The sequence below is a fragment of the Plectropomus leopardus genome, chromosome 19, assembly GCF_026936395.1.
Source record: "Plectropomus leopardus strain MGB_pleo_1.0 chromosome 19, ASM2693639v1, whole genome shotgun sequence".
NCBI lineage: Eukaryota > Metazoa > Chordata > Actinopteri > Perciformes > Serranidae > Plectropomus > Plectropomus leopardus.
This window is the reverse complement of record NC_142194.1, coordinates 8,296,415-8,315,422: the sequence shown is the minus strand read 5'-3', so window position 1 is coordinate 8,315,422 and position 19,008 is coordinate 8,296,415. Positions and strand designations below refer to the sequence as shown.

The window sequence follows — 19,008 nt, the reverse complement described above, 5'->3', positions numbered from 1 at the left end:
CATAAAAATAGTAATAGAGAGTTTTTAGTGCAGTTAATTTGGTCAACTGACCCTATTTTACATTTTTTATGCGATTGCAAAACTGGAGGAGGTTTGCATGGAGGCCAAGGACGCCCATGCTTGCAATTATTTCTTAATGCCCTTATTTTAGAGTTAAGAATTTTGTTATCTTGACATAACAAAGCGCATTTTCTAATGAAAAAAAAATATTTTTTGTCAAGATCACGCAGGAATTGAAAAGGAGTGGTTCACTTGATCACACCCGATTTCAGCCTTCAATATCACAGTCGTAGCTGTCATCCTGTGGATGAAGGCAGGAGAAGTGTTTGCATGAAAATAATATTGAATCTGAAGAGCTATACACTCTTTTCTGACAGGTGTAAGTGCCTCCAATTACTCAGAGCAACCGGAGCGTCCTGATAATCAACAGAAGTCCAGCTACAGCTTTGAGGAAAGTATGAGAAAAAGAAACACTCCAGTAATTATATGTATGAATAATCATCCTTCCACCAGAGCTGAGGGAGAAAGTATTTATTCCCTAATTTATTTTATTTTATTGGAAAAAATAGGATGTCAAAAAGATAAGATTAATAAGATCTTAAAATTAGAGCTTATGCCAAAAGCTTAATAAAAATGTAAAATGCTATGAATGAATCAGTATACTTAAAACCTGTGTACTCTTTTCTGACACTATATCTATGAATATTCATCCTTCCACCAGAGCTGAGGGAGAAAATATATTCATTCACTAAATGTGGTTTACTGAAAAGTATTTATTCACTAAATTTGATTTACTGACACAATTTACTTTTTTATTTATTTATATATTTATGTTTGTTTATTTATTTTATTTTTTTTCAAAGAACAAAACTATGAATACAATCTTGAAATTGTGTTCTGAGAGAGCTTTTGCTAACAGTTTAATAAAGGATTAAACTGCTGCAGATGAATATGTATACACAAGACCTTTCTGTTCCTTGCTGTCAGGTGGAAGTACCTCCAATTACTCAGAAAAGACGAAGCTTCAGCAGAACTTCAGCAGGAGCTCTGAGGAAGGTACGTACAAGAAACAAACAGATACAGAGTATTTATATCTCCAGCAAGTCCTCCAACCCATACGCCAACATGAGTCATTTGTTCCTACCCTCTACTGCAACCCACAGGAGCATTTCCTAATTTAGCGCCCTAACGCTGGACAACAGAGGCGCTTGTATATGATTGGTGCCAGTTGGAGTTATAAACATGTGGTTAATATAACTGGGAGACCATAATTCAGACATGGTGCTTTGAAGTTCTAATTTTAAACAATATTTAAGTGTATCACACCTCCCCATTTATTTCCTCTTAAGATTAAGCTCTCATAGAAAATGTGTCTTGTTGTTTTTGTAGTAGATCGGAGGTCCTCCAGGAGAAGCTGCAGGGATCGGGATATTTTGAAGCACTTAAATTTGACCAAAAATGAGGAGATTTCAATGACCCGGCCTGGTGGTATTGAACCTACCCGGGTGACACTGGCTGTAGCACTCTATGCTATTCTAGATGTGGTAAGTGTTTGCTTGTAATTATAAATCATCATTATTATTTCTCTGTTGTGGAGGTTATATTGACTCTATTTTTCTGTTTGTAACATTAAAAAATATCACAAAATCACATTGTATCTTTTGAAATGTTTGGTCAAGGAGCCAGTGATTAACTTGTGGTGTTTACAGTGCTACCATGCGGCCATTTATGAATTTTATCTCACATTAGTTTGCAAGGGTAAGCCTGCCAGGTTTGCTCTCTAAAAAAACAGACTATGAGCCAGCATCAATGTTACCATCGATTAAGCTTTTTATGTTTTGGCTTAATTTTGATATCAGTCAGACTCTTCATAAGGGGATTTTTGACCTTTTGAATTTGTTTTATTTTTGTTTTTTGGGCCAAGAATGATGGTTTTCTTTACAGTTTTCATAAAGTTGGTTGCCATTGTCTGTTCGACACAAAGTACATGAACAACTATCAAAAAAAGTACTTCTCCATTTGACCATTAGTCAGCCAGGTTTGAGAGAAGCTCTGGGAATGGTCTTTTGCAACAGAAAGTTTGAGTTGGAAGTACATCAGCTGAGTTGGTAGTCCTTGAATATGTCCAAGGACACAAACCCACACTCACTGCTGAAAGACTGTGCCCATATGCAGCCCAGGCCATCCCAAAATAGTGTCTGAGTGAATGAACCTCTAGACACATTGAAGACTCACTGAGTGCATTCACACCTGTACTGGATGCTGCCCAAATCTGATCCAGTCACTCAGGTGTAAACAGGGTCACACAAAGGCACACACCTACTTATTAGTTATACCATGCTGCTAATGGTATAGTATAGTGGCCTTGAGGGCCAAAACACAACAACATTTATCAAAACACTAAATTTCCCAAAACACTTTAACAATTCCCAAACCACTACAGCCTTTCCCAGTTAAAGTGTTTTAGGAAATATTGCAGTTTTTTGGGAAATGCAGTGGTGTTTTTTGGCTTGATGTTTTGTTTTGACCCTCAGGGCCACCGTACACTTGCTAACTGACACTTGGTGCCATTTTTAGTTGAACCTTTTAGTTTTTTTAATTTAATGAAGCACATTTTTACATGCTTGGTGGAGCTGTTGACTCATTGTACTTGATTCTGCGTACACTTTATGTTTGTACTTGTTTTTAATGTCAGGTGTTAACTGAAGTGCCATTTGTTTGTTCATAGTATCTGACTCTTGTGAGCTCGTTCAAAACTGTCACATGAATTTTGATGTTTGCAAACTTGTACTAAATGCTGAAAAAAAAACTGTGTGACAGTTACCAAAATGTCATTTCACACATATTTCTCTGTTCATAGAACGAGAAGGACCAGGAATTTGTTTCTTACCTTTGGGTTGATACAGTAAGTTGTTTTAAATGAAAAAAAAATCAAATTTTAATTAAATTAATTCCCACCTGTCACTCTGTCGGCACACTCAAATTTATTTTGTTTTAATCCATGCATCCCTTTTTTCCTCTGTAGATTTGGAAAGATGATTTGATTCATTGGGAACCTGAAGACTTTTGTGATATTAAGGAGATTTATATTCCTACTGAAGTATTGTGGAAGCCAGATATAATTATTCAAGAAATGTAAGTTTGAATGCATCCACAAACATTCACAACAGTAACTAGTGAAAGATCATCGTGTTAGTTTAGAAATGACATGTTTCGTGGTTCATTGCATAATTTCAGTGCATTTTGCATTAGGTTATGTTGTACAATATAATAATAACAATGTGTGGAATTCAGTTTAAAGCATACGTGTGTTTGTTTTCATACAGGACAGAGAAGGACAAGGCCCCCTCCTGTCCTTATCTTATTGCTTATCATCACAGTGAAGTCATATTTAGGAACAGCAAGGTGGTGGTCAGCACCTGCAGGATGCAAGTTTACCAATTTCCCTTCGACGTTCTGAGCTGCAACCTCACTTTTAAATCTGTCATACACTCTGGTAAGTCTGTAGTTCATTGTTTTTAAAAGTTTATATGTTCCTTTAATCTGTGTTTATGTTGTCATGTTTGTACGGTGGCCTTGAGGGTCAAAACATGATAACATTTCATAAAACACTTTACATTTCAGAAAACACTACATTTCCAGAAACACTGCAACAATTAACAAAACAAAACACTTCAGAAAATAGAATATTTCCGCACACGACAGTATTTTCCAAAACCCTAGAACATTTCCCAAAACATTACATTTTCCCAAACACTGCAAAATTTCAGAAAACAAAGTGACATTTCCGAAAACACTTCATTTACCAAACGTTACCTTCCGTTACTTTATTGTGTGTGAAGCACATTTAGCTGACATCTTATGAAATTTGCCATACAAATAAAGATGACTTGACCTTACTGACTTCTACACACGTACTTTATATTTCTTTTTTATTAACCTTCAATGAAACCTCACAGTTTTATTTTCATCTCCCATCTCAGACAGAGCAATACAGCTTGAGAATTGGTTCAACACTTCAGTGGCGACAAACTGGTCTCACGGGTTGATACAGACCCAGTCCGAGTGGCTGTTCCTCAACATGACCGTCAAAAACCAAACCGTCAACAATTTTTGCTTTGTGCAAAGCACGATCATTTACACTGTAAGTATTTCTGGATACAGACACATGGAGGTGGACAGTAATCATTCTGTTTTCCACTTCACACAAAACAGTCGCTCGTGTAGCCTGGAACGATCTCTGCCTCAGACAGACATGGACAGAGAAGAATAGAGAACAATAGATAATAAAAAAAAACTATATTAAGTTACCCTCTACGGGACTCCACCTAGAGACTGCAAAAAAGGCCAGATACTCCAAACTGCTGCTCAGTGCATAAGCCCAGACAACAATCAAAAGCCATTGCTAATCTGTATATAAGGTACAATCCTGAAATGAGGCGACGGAGTCGTCTCACCTTTATGCTGCTATGGGAGAAAGTATTTGTATTGAAAGTGGCCGACAAATGTTTGCATATTACCTGACTCAAATATGCACACATAATACAGCAGCAGAGAGACGCTTTTAGCTTGGCAGCGCAGTTGGGGATGCATTTCAAACTTGCACATGCTTTGAGAATTTAAATTTTTGTTCATCTCACTTGTGCAGCTTTTTTGTGGCTGCAAAAGCCACACACTCATTTGGTGAATTTGCCCTTCAGTGTAGAATTCCTACTCTTCCTCTTTTCTTAATATTTTACGTAAGTAAGTGATTTGAGTGCTTCTTTGACCACATTAGACACGGTCAGATTTGGACAGATACCCAACTGTTGCACTTGTTTTGTACTGCTGCATACCTTTGATACTTGTGGTTGCTTAAGTTAAGCCTTGTATAGATCAACTGTTTGACTCTTATCCACCATTTCACAGATCACCATGAAGAGGCGATCTGTCCTCTACATCGCCAACTTCTTACTTCCCATCCTGTTCTTCTTGTGTCTGGACCTGGCCTCCTTCATGATTTCAGACACTGGGGGTGAGAAGCTCAGCTTCAAGGTCACTGTGCTGCTGGCCGTCACTGTGATGCAGCTTATTCTCAATGAAATTCTGCCTTGCTCTTCAGACAGGATTCCACTTATAGGTACTGCTGGACTTCATATGAGCAGGAACATCATATATTGACTTTCTGTCTGGTTACTTGTCCACATTAATGATACCGCTTGCCCCATTCAGCGATCTACTGCATTGGGATTTTTGGTTTGATGATGCTGAGCCTAATGGAGACGATTGTGGTGATGTATCTGATGGAAAAAGACTCTGCATCCCAAGACAGCGAGGCAGATAAAGACCACAGCTGGAGTGAGGACTGTGGAGTAAAACAGAGCAAAGTCAGCTTCCACAACTCTTTTAGAGGTAAGATTCACTAAGTCTGTAGTTATGTTTATGATCTCAAAAGATAAAGTTTATAATCTTGTCAATTTGTGATGCAGCATAGAAGTTACTCCAAATGTCCACTCTAAATTATTTTTTCAATTCTCTTAACAGGCACACGTGAATCTTAAAATATAAAATGGTCAGTTGTGTAATTTTAAATATGGACTAACCATGTCGTTTATCTGATGCATCTTTTCAGAGGTTGAGAAATTTTACTGTGATGTGTGTCTTGGTGAAACGCCATCTAAAGAGGTTAGTATTAAATTACACTTTTTAAAACCGAATATGGAAAAAAAGCTTAAAAAAAAGAAAATCTGGTTTATTGCCAAGTAGATGTTGGACATAACAAAATTAAAAGGACGTTTCTTCCTGCAGAAAGGGTTCAGATAAAGTGTTAACATTGTGTTTTGTGGATTGTCAAATGATAAAGATGCTGTGTTTCAAAAAAGACTTTCCTAATGAATTTTAATATATTTTTGTGACAGTCACAAACAAAACTCCATTCACTCTCATCATGTCCACAAAGTCCTTTTTTTTTTTGCTGGAAGGTGTGGGTTAGCCTTAAATAACCGGACACGTACAACACAGGTGTTTGTTTGCAATTCTAACTTAATGCGCCACCATTGAACTCCATTGTAGGTGAAGGCAGCAACAGTAAAGCTCTGCTATGAAGCTGAAATTAACAAATAAATCAGCCTCACAAGATCATGAAAACAAATCCTGCAAACCTATTTGCTAGGTGGAAAGGTGAAAAAAGACGGGGACGGTAAGGAACAGTTCTGTTGGTACCATATACAACTCGTCTTAATGGAAAAGCAAACAATTTGTACCAAACTGAACTGAACTGAACCTGACTGCTTGGTCAAAAAAGGGCTTCAGGCAAGTGGTGAGGGTGGAGTGAGTGAAGTCAGTGTTGGTCTTGGGGGAGAGGATGAGTTGAGTGTCATCCATTAAGCAGTGAAACTGGAAGCTGTGGTTTCAGAGGATCTTTTCCAAGTGGTAGCATGTAAAGCATGAAAAAGAGGGGACCATGCACTGAACCCTGGTGGGCGCCATGGATGACAGGAATTATGGACGATATGCAGTTGTTGATAGCGATGAATTGATGTCTTCTGCAGCGAGAGGACTTGAACCAGGAGACAGCAGTGCCAGTAATACCAATGGTGAATTTGAAACATGTGATTAGTGTGAATTGGTTAATAGTGTCAAAAGCAGCGCTGAGGTAAAAAAGGATGAGTATGGCCATGAAACCAGGGTCCGAGGATGACAATAGTTCATGAGTGACTTGAATCAGGGCAGTCTCATCTTCAGTCTCAGTGAACAAATTCTACTTATCATGTGGCATTTTGTTGGCAAGTTGACATGGTATAGGTGGTATAATACTCTTCAAGTTTGTACATCCCATGATTATATTGGATGACGCTGAACTTGTTGAATATTAACTATTACTTGTATAAATGTGAAAAATCTCCATAGATAGATTACAACTGATACAAAAATGTGGATGTCAAATGTAACAGCTGTATAAGCATAATCATGTTACGTAATCACAATTTATTAAACCACTTCAGGGTAGCAGCAGCCAACTGCCAGAGGGGTGCCGTGACTCTGAAAAGCTCTCAGATGAGCCGAATGAGGCGATGAAAACGCTGACTCTGGTCCTAAACAGCAGGAGGGAGGACAGGAGGCCCGGCTACTGGACCAGAATGGCTCGAATAAACCAACAAAGTTTTCTTCATTTTCTATGTTATAGCTACAATTGTGTTTTTACTCTTTATGTTTGTCATGTGGAGTACTGCAGAAGATGATAGTGCCTGACTTGCGCTTTGGTGTCACTGACTTGAGTCACTAACAACACACTTAATTCTTACTCCACTAGCCTATATATACGTAATTCTGACAGTCATTTTTATTTTTTACTTTTATTTTCTACTATTTTAAAGCTGATGATGAAAGGTGCACTTGGCTAATATTTAATCCTACAGTGGTACTGATAATACACACATGTGCTATTTGCATGTTATATACAGTGTTTCACATCAAACACATTTTCTTGTTATATTCTAGTAAACTAAAATGCCTCAAAGAGTTAGACCTATGTCTGTGTTAAGTAATAAGTCCAGTCCACTGTACAAATACTGAAAAAAAATATGCGGTATATGGTGGTGTTAACAAATTGAGTGTAGTCCTCGATAAACATTTTGGGCAATACTTATTATTCATCCAAAACATATTGAAATAATTGTAAATATAAAATATTTTCACAATAAAGCGTGCCGTTAAGTGCAAGAAAAACAATATTTAGCTGCAATACTCTGCTTTTTGTATTCATGATGTCCTGCTCTATACTGGGTCTGAAGAGATGAATCAGATGCTTTACAATGCAGAAATAAACAGTAAGAACCAAACTCTCTGTTTATTTCTTTGCATTTGGTGTGACAGTGAAGCCAGAGAACTAAAACAATGAGCTGAAAGATGCTAAAATGCTCCTCAGAGCTGAGAGGGGCTGCAGAGGGGGGTCATAGTTTCCTGCAGGTTCATCACTACGATCGTCCACTTTCGCATAAGAGTTCACGAATTCCATCATTCATATTACAATATTGATTAGAGCCACTTTACAAAAAATTCTCAGTGGAGAAACTGCTGCTGATTTAGAGAGCTCTCATCTCTTTTGTGGTTTCTAAGTGATGAATCATTCAAATGGGGAGCTTTTAAGCTGTTTCTCCTCAAAGGTGTTAATGGAGTTGCACTCAGTTTTTAAAACTTGAGAGAAAGCTTTTAACTATTTTAGCATCTCCATGCACATGCTATTATTTGCCTAAAGTGGGCATGTATGTTTTGGATGAAATATCACATTTCACTGCGAAAATCATTGGAATTTAAACAGACACTATAAAAAAACATGCCCAGATGGTCATTTTCTAAGATGGATATTGCACACTTTTTCTTATTCAGAATATTCAAATATATTTGAGAGATAAATTTAATTTATACTTTGGAAGTGAACTTCTTTTACATAACACTGCAGGAGAGAAATGCGCAAATGAGTATCCTTTAATGCTGACTACACCCTGATGCTTTAACCGAGGGTTGTACAAATTCTCAGAAAACAACTTGGGGTTGGGGCATATATGGAGAATATACGGTGTGAAACTTCCTATAAATATGGTATTAGTTAAAAAAAAAAAAATCCATCACTTGTAGTCACTACATTGACAATGCTTTGCTCCTGTTCACATAGATTTTTTAACTATTGTGTTAGTAAAAGAAATGTCTTTTATATTTTTTTCCAGATGCAATCATACAGGATATTATTATGCTGTCTGTGAATTTAAAAAAATGACAGAAGTGTATTTTTTTTATCACACTGAGGTTATGATAAAAGGCTGTATTATCCAACAAACAAAAACAAAACAATAAATAAAGTTATTTACAGATTTTTTTTCTTGTTTTTTCCTTTTTTTTCTTGACATTTTGGCGAGTTATTTCTTAAGTTGCTTGTCAGCCCCTTTCTCATGTTTTCAGTATCATATCGTGAAAGTCTTATACAGTTGCAACCCTGCTCTCACTATTGAGTGTTTTTGCTTGTGCACTGCCCACCATGCTAAAATATATCTTAAATATATATTAGTGTGTACACATCCCTTACTGTTTATTCAACATTGTATTTAGTCCATATTTTGTTATTATTATTGTTGTTGTTGTTTTTATTACTCTGTTCTTTACTGCTCTTTGCATTTTTTAGATGCCAAACTGCATTTCAATGTGTCACGCTTGTACTCAGTGCAATGACTATTATATAAATACATGTTATAATGATAATAAAAAATTAAAATAGGTGAATTGATACGAGGCATAGAGTCCTGTTTATGTATATATTTTTTTAACATTTTCCTAAGTTGACCAATAATTTTTCTCTGTTTATTTTATTTAGGTGCAGTTCTCGTCACGTCCTGCAGTGTGTGCTGTGTCCTCCGGGGCTGCAGGTGGCGCTGTTCGCTTCACTGTCTCCGTGGTTGAGTCAGTGACGTGGATCTTCATTGAGGCAGTCAGTGCTGCCAAAAAAACACACTTTCCAGCGTGTCAGAGCTTTCCTACTAACTTTATTCACATTTAGAAGTTCGGACCATTTATTTTATTTCCTTCGTTTGTCACACTTGAGCGCAGTTTTATCACCGCTTTGAGAACAGGTGAGCAAATCGGGTAAAAACATCAACGTTGGAGGGTTTCCTGCTCTGTGCTAGTCAAAAGTCTCTGCAGTAACTGTTGAAAATAGTGTTAAAATCCCCTCGTGTCAGTGTTTATTTTTCACGCTAACGCCACAGTGTGTCCGCACAGACTCCACGATGAGTAAAAACAGCAAAGTGTTGAACCTGAAGGATAAAATCTGCGGTAATGAAGTGGACCTGAGCCTGTGTAACCTCACCGAGGTGCCAGTCAGAGAGCTGGTAAGTTTCTCACCTTCTGTGTCTCAGTTTGTCTGGAAAAATGAGTTAAATTAAACAATCAATGCATCATATGACTGTGCTGTAACTCCGACCCTTTGAAACGTGGATTGACGTTATTTTTGTGCTGTGGTCAGACAACTTTCACATGCATTTAACCCTGTGAAACCATAACAGTTTGGTTTATTTTCTTAAAATCGAGTTGTATAAAAAAAAGAATTGTTGTCTGTTTACTAAAATACAACAAGAACATACAGGAATGTGAATACAGTATTAAAAAGCTTTGAAAAATTGTAAATCAGTAAAAAGGGTCGACCAATATTGTTTTTTCAGGGCTGATACCGATTATTAGTAGTTAATGTCATGTGTTAAATTCAATGACTTATGGGGAAGGGGTGGGATTGAATACATTTTTTACTTCATCTTACCCCTTTTTTAATATGTGAAGTGTCATTTTGTATACAGACATTTCTTTTGCTTTATGTTTTTCATTGTCTGTAATTCTAACTTTGCTTTTTGTCGGTCTGTTTTTGTGCAATATTTCTTTATTTCCTTTTTTACATTTTCAAAATAAATAAATAAAGTAAAATGGGACAGACAACTGACATGCATTTACAATAAAAATGATCATCTTTCTGTCAATATGTAGAATTTGAACACACCAACACAAAACTTTGCTTAAGTGCCTTTGGCAAATGTTTAATCAAAACGTTAAACCACATATAAACAAAGTTCCCTGCAACTTCTTTTATAAAGTTAATTTAAAATTTAAATAAAAAATGAATAAATAATCAAAAGTCCCTGAGGTTTTATAAAGGAATAGTCCCCCTCATGCTGACACTTTCTTTGCACTTTTTAATTAATTTTATCAGCAATCATTATGATAAAATGCAGATACAGAAAATCAGCAAAAATACCAAATATCGGCCCCAATTATTGTCCAGATCGATAATCTGTTGACACCTTAACAGCAACTTGGCATAACATGTCCTGCCAATTGAAAGCAATTATTAAAAGGTGACAAAAATTAACTGATAATTTGATTTAAAAAAAGAAAATGGAAAGAATTTTTATTAAATGATTGTAAAAACAAGGGTAACATGTCCAGAAAGTTATATTTATAATTATTGTAGTTATTTTTTTAAATGAAATTTCAGAAGAAAAAAATACTGTATATTTATTATTATTTCTTTTTTTAATTTTATTTTATTTTAGGCCCTCTTTCCACTGTTTTTTTGTAATTTTTTTCTGATGCCTTGCTAATATTTTGGTAATTTCTCGTTAATTTGCTCATTTTCTACTCTATGCTTTTAAAAGTATGCAGTTGCATGTGTCTTTGGTAAAATGCATCTTAAATGTACATTTAGAGCTTGTATTGATTTGTTTATTGATTTTGCTCATTTGATTTATCCAAACAGGCTTTATTCACCAAAGCAACTGTTGTGGACTTGTCTTGCAACAACATCACCTCCCTTCCTGTAAGTACAAATGTAATCTGCACTTAAACACGTCATCTACACCTGTGTGTGTGTGTGTGTCTGTGTGTGTCTGTGTGTGTGTGTGTGTGTGTGTGTCTGTGTGTGTGTGTGTGTGTGTGTGTGTGTGTCTGTGTGTGTGTGTGTGTGTGTGTGTGTGTGTGTGTGTGTGTTAGGACTTGAGTTAACTTTTATTTGGCTCTATTTTTTCCATGTAGCCAGAGTTTTGCAACCTGACCCACCTGGTGAAGGTGGATCTGAGCAAAAACCAGCTGACCAGTCTGCCAGATGACCTGGGGAACCTGACAAACCTTCAGCATCTGGACCTGTACAACAACAAGCTGACTGTGCTGCCCGTCAGCGTCTCTCAGCTCAGGGTGGGTGCCCGACAGAGGCGCTGTTAGCAACGAAAAGCCACAGCGTCAACGTGTGTAACATCAAGAGTAATGCTGAACAGCTCCTGTTTGGTGTTTTCACTCATGATAGAAAATTCAGCTTCTTGCTTCTTGAAACTCAAATTTTGGTGCGGTATAAAACTGGTATTGTTTATAGAAAATCAGGGGCCGGTGATTGATTAGAAAATATCTAAATATCTACTCATATAAAAATGAGCCTCATTTTCCTCCTAAAAAAATATTTTTCTTGCTCCCCCAATTTTTTTTCTTGTACCAAAAAAAATTATTTTTTCTTGCACCAAAAATGTTTTTTTCGTGCCCCCCCAAAAAAAATCTTGTCCCCAAAAACTTTTTTTTGTTGCCCCCAATTTTTTTTTTCTTGCTCCAAAAAACGTTTTTCTCCCCACCAAAATTTTTTGCCCCTCAGGGCTTCCATAGGTTACCCAAAGAAGGGCATTAAATATATGTCATTTTCTGTAATAGACTGACATTGTTGTAGGTTTACTGACTTTCTTGCCAAGCGTTAAGTAAGAAGATAAGAAAACCTCTAAAGCTGACTGATCAACTTTTTGCTTAATATGAACCAAAACCTGCAGTGACACTTTCTGAGCTTTAGTTTTGTTTTTGTTTTTTTGCAACCTGCAGCTTCATATTTCACTCACAGACATGAGAACGGTTTTAATCTCCTCTTAAATCTCCGCAAGACAGCAAACAAACAGCCTATCCCTTTATTAGTGAATACTTGATGATATTTAGTTCTGTTTTCTTACCCTTGCTGGTATATTTTAGTGTTCTCCACTTGTGTTACTCGTAATAAACTGATGTAGGTGCAGATTTAAAAGTAGTTAAACATCATATTGTTACTCCAGTGATGTGTGAGGTGGTATCTCTGGCTTTGTTTTACGCTCTGACGTTATTTATTTGACGCTGTGTGTGTGTGTGTGTGTGTGTGCGTGTGTGTGTTTGCTCTCAGAATCTGAAGTGGTTGGATCTGAAGGATAACCCGCTGGAGGCCGGCCTGGCCAAGGCGGCAGGAGACTGTCTGGATGAGAAGCAGTGCAAACAGTGCGCCTCCAAGGTGAGAGAGATGAAGACATGAACAGAAAAATAATTGATGAGGGATCAGTTAAGCAGCCGTCGGTGTATAATAAAAGTTATTCTCTCCCAGGTGCTGCAGCACATGAGAGCTCTTCAGGATGAGGTCGATCGTGCACGAGAGAAACGCCTTTTGAGGGAAAAAGGTCTGTACCAGGACATCTTTATAATAAAAAAAAAAAAATCCATGTTTTTTGTGTGTATAAATTCTTGGCATTTTTTTACTTCATCACTTTTGGGGTTGTAGAATATTGATTGATATTCAATTGTATATTTTTTAAATCAGATAATGAATAAACTAATAACCCGGTACAATACAGATATTTATTCACACATTTGCATGTGTATTTTGAGTGTGATTATGTATTTATTTATTTATTGACAAGTGTTTTGAAACATCTTGTTCACGTGATTGGTCACATGAATGTCCACGTACATGTTTAAGAAGGCGTCTCCCAGCGTAAATCTAGTCTTGCTCGAACACACAACTTTGGTGCATCAAATAAATTGTGCGTACGTTCGATAACCGGAGACCTGCATTGTGCACGCCATTATTTACCTTTTCATCATGTTACGTCAGCCTCAAATGAAGACAGCAGGACAACTGCATTTTCATAAAGACGGCTAGAAATCAAATCTCAGTACTTTTTCTGCACAGAGCTGAAAACTGGTATCAAATGTTAGATTTGTGGAGTTGCTTTTTCACACTTGCATGAGATAATTTCCAGATTTAAATGAAAAAAAGAAACTCAGGTGTCATAATAAACCTACTCTCTCGATTAAAGTGTGTAATTCAGTGCCATCCACAAGTGCAAGAACAAGTACTCAGCTGAGCACCAATACATCCAACGTGAAAATAATCCTGAACAAGTAAAAGTCCTGCACTGAAAATTGTACGTAAATTATCAAAAAAATTATCACCTCTGTTAATCAGAATATTTACTTAATTTGGTCCAGTTGCTCCCATCTTAAAGGGGTTGTGATTAATGGTGGAAGGAAAGAGAAAAAATTATGTTAAAATATTATATGCAAAATAACATTGACTCAGAATAATGTGCTAAAATGTTAATTACATTTCTCTGGCTCCCAACTCAATACGTTGACTGAGATAGTAACTGTTTTGATTTTGTAGTCTAATAGGAGTTAAAATACATTTTTAAATACATTTTTCTTCATCCCTCAATCAGAGCTGGAGAGGAAGAAGGAGGTGAAGCAGAGGGAGCGGGAGGCCAGAGAGAAGGAGGCTCGTAAAAGGGAGAAAGCAGAGGAGAAGGAGAAGAGGAGGAAAGAGTACAACGCTCAGATGGCGGCCGCCGCTGCACGGGAACAACAGAAGAAGAAGAGCGAGGAGAAAAAGAAGAAGAACGGACAGGCAGCAGGTAAGACTAAAGTTCTTGATCACGCGCCCCTAAAAGGGATATTTAAATTTTTTTTTTTTTTACAAAGTTAGACTTCCACAAAGAAATAATTCAGTCCTAATGAGGGTTTTTAGCATTTTATTAAATTATGACTTTACTATCATTTAACTAATGGAGTCCTAACGTAGCATTGGAGAATCCAGGAATGCAGGGAAAACTTGAAAGGGAAAAGACAGGGAGGTCGTAAAGGAACTGACAAGTGTCCCAGGGACATCACATTGTAGACAATATCGTCCGAAATAGCAGCAAAAAGTCATACTATAACGTGATCCTTTTTCTGCCATTTTTTGGACATGCTAAATAATGATGTTTTTGGCCTTTTCTTCCACTTTGTATACTATCACACATCTCTACAAGTTATAATATGTTGTTTTCAGTCATTTTTTTTGGACATGTACTATAGTATTGGATTTTTGGTCATTTTTTCAACATGCTATCATATGCTAATTTTGGCCCTATGTGCAAATTCCTGTGGCGTGTCTCGAGAGGCTATTCTAGGGGGTTTCAAGCTGTTTTTGGGACAAATTTGACGTTTTTCACCATGTAGTATTGCTTTTTTTTTTCAAATTTCTATGCTATGGTATGTCTCAGAAGGCTATTTTATGTGGTTTAAGGTGGTTTTAAGCTATTTTTGGGACATGCCATATTTTGATATTTTTGCCATACTATAGCCTTGCTTTTTCGATCATTTTTTCAACATACAAAATTATAGTGTTTTAGGCCGTTTTTGCATCTTTCTATGTCATGGCATGTTTTGGAAGGCTATTTTATGTGGTTTAAGATGTTTTTCAGCCATTTTTGGGACATGCCATATTTTGACATTTTTGCCATACTATAGCCTTGCTTTTTCGATCATTTTTTCGTTATTCAAAATTAGTGTGTTTTTGGCCCTTTTTGCAACTTTTTTCGCTATAGTGTGTGTTAGAAGGCTATTTTATGTGGTTTAAGATAGTTTTCAGCTGTTTTTGAGATATGCCATATTTTGACATTTTTGCCATACTATAGCCTTGCTTTTTCAAACATTTTTGGACATGCAAAATTATTGTGTTTTCCACCCTTATTGCAACTTTCCATGCTATGGCATGTTTTGGAAGGCTATTTTGTGTTGTTTAAAGTTGTTTTTAGCTATTTTTGGGATATGCCATATTTTGACGTTTTTGCTTGCTTTTTCGATCATTTTTTTCGGCATTCAAAATTAGGGTGTTTTTGACCTTTATTGCAACTTTCTTTACTATGGCGTGTTTTGGTAGGCTATTTTATGTGTTTTGAGATGGTTTTCACCTTTTTTTTGAAATATGCCATATTTTGACATTTTTGCCATACTATAGCCTTGCTTTTTTGATCATTTTTTGGACATGCAAAATTATAGTGTTTTTGGCCCTTTTTTCAAACTTTCTTTGCTATGGTGTGCCTCGGAAGGCTATTTTATGTGTTTTAAGATGGTTTTCAGCTATTTTTGGGACATGCCATATTTTGCCATTTTTGCCATACTATAGCCTTGCTTTTTCGATCATTTTTTTCGGCATTCAAAATTAGGGTGTTTTTGACCTTTATTGCAACTTTCTTTACTATGGTGTGTTTTGGTAGGCTATTTTATGTGGTTTAAGGTGGTTTTCAGCTATTTTTGGGACATGCCATATTTTGACATTTTTGCCATACTATAGCCTTGCTTTTTCAATCATTTTTTCAACATGCAAAATTATAGTGTTTTTGGCCCTTTTTTCAAACTTTCTTTGCTATGGCGTGCCTCGGAAGGCTGTTTTATATAGTTTTAGGTATTTTTCAGCTATTTTTGGGACATGCCATATTTTGACATTTTTGCCATACTATAGCCTTGCTTTTTGGATCATTTTTACAACATGCAAAATCATAGTGTTTTTGGCCCTTTTTGCAACTTTCCATGCTATGGCGTGTTTTGGAAGGCTATTTTATGTGTTTTAAGATGGTTTTCAGCTATTTTTGGGACATGCCATATTTTGACACTTTTGCCATACTATAGCCTTGCTTTTTCGATCATTTTTTTCGGCATTCAAAATTAGGGTGTTTTTGACCTTTATTGCAACTTTCTTTACTATGGCGTGTTTTGGAAGGCTGTTTTATGTGGTTTTAAATTGTTTTCAGCTATTTTTGAGATATGCCATATTTTGACATTTTTGCCATACTATAGCCTTGCTTTTTCGATCATTTTTTTCGGCATGCAAAATAATAGTGTGTTTTTGACCTTTATTCCTACTTTCTATGCTATGGCGCGTTTTGGAAGGCTATTTTATGTGTTTTAAGATGGTTTTCAGCTATTTTTGGGACATGCCATATTTTGCCATTTTTGCCATACTATAGCCTTGCTTTTTTGGTAATTTTTCCACATTGCCAAATTATTTTGTTTTTGTCCCTTTTTGCAAATTTCTATGCTATGTTGTGGTTTGAAACGCTGTTTTATGTTATTTAATGTGGTTTTCAACACTTTTTGGGATATGCCATATTTTGACATTTTTGCCATACTATAGCCTTGCTTTTACGGTCATTTTTTTTAACGTGCAAAATTATTTTGTTTTTGACCGTTATTCCAACTTTCTATACTATGGCGCATTTTGGAAGGCTGTTTTATGTGTTTTGAGATGGTTTTCAACTTTTTTTTGAAATATGCCATATTTTGACATTTTTGCCATACTATAGCCTTGCTTTTTCGATCATTTTTTTCAGCATTCAAAATCAAGATGTTTTTGACCTTTATTGCAACTTTCTATGCTGTGGTGCGTTTTGGAAGGCTATTTTATGTGTTTTGAGATGGTTTTCAGCTATTTTTGGGATATGCCATATTTTGACATTTTTGCCATACTATAGCCTTGCTTTTTCAATCATTTTTTGGACATGCAAAATTATTGTGTTTTTGGCCCTTATTGCAACTTTCTATGCTATAGCGTATTTCGGAAGGCTATTTTATGTTGTTTAAAGTTGTTTTTAGCTATTTTTGGGACATGCCATATTTTGACATTTTTGCCATACTATAGCCTTGCTTTTTCAATCATTTTTTTCGACGTTCAAAATTATGGTGTTTTTGACCTTTATTGCAACTTTCTATGCTATGGCGCGTTTTGGAAGGCTATTTTATTTGTTTTGACATTGTTTTTTAGCTTTTTTTTGGACATGCCATATTTTGACATTTTTGCCATACTATAGCCTTGCTTTTTCGATCATTTTTTTCAGCATTCAAAATTAGGGTGTTTTTGACCTTTATTGCAACTTTCTTTACTATGGCGTGTTTTGGAAGGCTATTTTATGTTGTTTAAACTTGTTTTTAGCTATTTTTGGGATATGCCATATTTTGACATTTTTGCCATACTATAGCCTTGCTTTTTTGATCATTTTTTGGACATGCAAAATTATTGTGTTTTCGACCCTTACTGCAACTTTCTATGCTATAGCGTATTTCGGAAGGCTATTTTATGTTGTTTAAACTTGTTTTTAGCTATTTTTGGGATATGCCATATTTTGACATTTTTGCCATACTATAGCCTTGCTTTTTCAGTCGTTTTTTTCGACGTTCAAAATTATGGTGTTTTTGACCTTTATTCCAACTTTCTATACTATGGCACATTTTGGAAGGCTGTTTTATGTGTTTTGAGATGGTTTTCAACTTTTTTTGAAATATGCCATATTTTGCCATTTTTGCCATACTATAGCCTTGCTTTTTCGATCATTTTTTTCAGCATTCAAAATCAAGATGTTTTTGACCTTTATTGCAACTTTCTATGCTATAGCGTATTTCGGAAGGCTATTTTATGTTGTTTAAAGTTGTTTTTAGCTATTTTTGGGACATGCCATATTTTGACATTTTTGCCATACTATAGCCTTGCTTTTTCGATCATTTTTTTCGACGTTCAAAATTATGGTGTTTTTGACCTTTATTGCAACTTTCTATGCTATGGCGTGTTTTGGAAGGCTGTTTTATGTGGTTTTAAATTGTTTTAGCTATTTTTGAGATATGCCATATTTTGACATTTTTGCCATACTATAGCCTTGCTTTTTCGGTCATTTTTTTTAACGTGCAAAATTATTTTGTTTTTGACCTTTATTCCAACTTTCTATACTATGGCGCATTTTGGAAGGCTGTTTTATGTGTTTTTAGATGGTTTTCAGCTTTTTTTTGGACATGCCATATTTTGACATTTTTGCCATACTATAGCCTTGCTTTTTCGATCATTTTTTTCAGCATTCAAAATTAGGGTGTTTTTGACCTTTATTGCAACTTTCTTTACTATGGCGTGTTTTGGAAGGCTGTTTTATGTGGTTTTAAATTGTTTTCAGCTATTTTTGAGATATGCCATATTTTGACATTTTTGCCATACTATAGCCTTGCTTTTTCGATCATTTTTTTCAGCATTCAAAATCAAGATGTTTTTGACCTTTATTGCAACTTTCTATGCTGTGGTGCGTTTTGGAAGGCTATTTTATGTTGTTTAAAGTTGTTTTTAGCTATTTTTGGGACATGCCATATTTTGACATTTTTGCCATACTATAGCCTTGCTTTTTGATCATTTTTGGACATGCAAAATTATTGTGTTTTATTTTATTGCAACTTTTTATGCTATAGCGTATTTCGGAAGGCTATTTTATGTTGTTTAAACTTGTTTTTAGCTATTTTTGGGATATGCCATATTTTGACATTTTTGCCATACTATAGCCTTGCTTTTTCAATCATTTTTTTCTACGTTCAAAATTATGGTGTTTTTGACCTTTATTGCAACTTTCTATGCTATGGCGCGTGTTG

The 19,008-nt window shown here is 35.8% G+C and overlaps 2 protein-coding genes across 4 annotated transcripts in view; both read left to right on the top strand.

Annotated features, from left to right (window-relative positions):
* The first annotated feature begins 1,375 nt into the window (after positions 1-1,375).
* Positions 1,376-9,384, top strand: LOC121959027 (5-hydroxytryptamine receptor 3A-like). 2 transcript variants are annotated; one of them, XM_042508208.2, is made up of 9 exons: positions 1,376-1,544; positions 2,861-2,905; positions 3,026-3,135; positions 3,327-3,496; positions 3,984-4,144; positions 4,909-5,119; positions 5,212-5,391; positions 5,612-5,664; positions 6,984-9,384. In XM_042508208.2, exons 1-9 carry the CDS (start codon positions 1,473-1,475, stop codon positions 7,218-7,220), a joined length of 1,239 nt encoding a protein of 412 aa, XP_042364142.2. In that variant the 5' UTR covers positions 1,376-1,472; the 3' UTR covers positions 7,221-9,384. The 2 variants fall into 2 exon arrangements, with proteins under 2 accessions (XP_042364142.2, XP_087926037.1); XM_088069911.1 differs by lacking the exon at positions 5,612-5,664 and having other exon boundaries at positions 6,984-7,120.
* Positions 9,385-9,422: 38 nt separating this feature from the next.
* The window catches only part of lrrc59 (leucine rich repeat containing 59), a 34,414-nt gene continuing 24,828 nt past the window's right edge, over positions 9,423-19,008 (top strand). For both annotated transcript variants that reach the window (XM_088069915.1, XM_088069914.1), the window contains exons 1-7: positions 9,423-9,602; positions 9,751-9,860; positions 11,276-11,335; positions 11,551-11,709; positions 12,701-12,805; positions 12,896-12,968; positions 14,010-14,201. In XM_088069915.1, the coding sequence (XP_087926041.1) occupies positions 9,759-9,860; positions 11,276-11,335; positions 11,551-11,709; positions 12,701-12,805; positions 12,896-12,968; positions 14,010-14,201 (691 nt within the window). In that variant the 5' untranslated portion in view covers positions 9,423-9,602; positions 9,751-9,758. The remainder of the gene's footprint in view (positions 9,603-9,750; positions 9,861-11,275; positions 11,336-11,550; positions 11,710-12,700; positions 12,806-12,895; positions 12,969-14,009; positions 14,202-19,008) is intronic.